The 274-nt window shown below is 69.0% G+C and overlaps 1 protein-coding gene across 1 annotated transcript in view; it reads left to right on the plus strand.

Annotated features, from left to right (window-relative positions):
• Positions 1-38: 38 nt before the first annotated feature.
• The window catches only part of IFFO1 (intermediate filament family orphan 1), a 9,700-nt gene continuing 9,464 nt past the window's right edge, over positions 39-274 (plus strand). Inside the window, exon 1 of the mRNA XM_010190127.1 lies at positions 39-238. Within this exon, the coding sequence (XP_010188429.1) occupies positions 39-238 (200 nt within the window). The remainder of the gene's footprint in view (positions 239-274) is intronic.

Raw genomic sequence — 274 nt, forward strand, 5'->3', positions numbered from 1 at the left:
CCCAGCAGCCGTCTTCCTTCCCGACCTCTTCCCGCTTCATGCCCGGCACCATCTGGTCCTTCTCGCAAGCCCGGCGGCTGGGCCCGGGGCCAGAGACCACCCTGGTGCAGGGACCGGGGGTCTCCTGGGTCCACCCGGACGGGGTAGGGGTGCAGATCGACACCATCACCCCGGAGATCCGGGCCCTCTACAACGTGCTGGCCAAGGTGAAGAGGGAGCGCGACGAGTACAAGCGCAGGTGAGAGGGGTGTGGCGGGGGCCAGGGACCAGAGCT

This window comes from Mesitornis unicolor, unplaced genomic scaffold (genome assembly GCF_000695765.1).
Source record: "Mesitornis unicolor isolate BGI_N332 unplaced genomic scaffold, ASM69576v1 scaffold24758, whole genome shotgun sequence".
NCBI lineage: Eukaryota > Metazoa > Chordata > Aves > Mesitornithiformes > Mesitornithidae > Mesitornis > Mesitornis unicolor.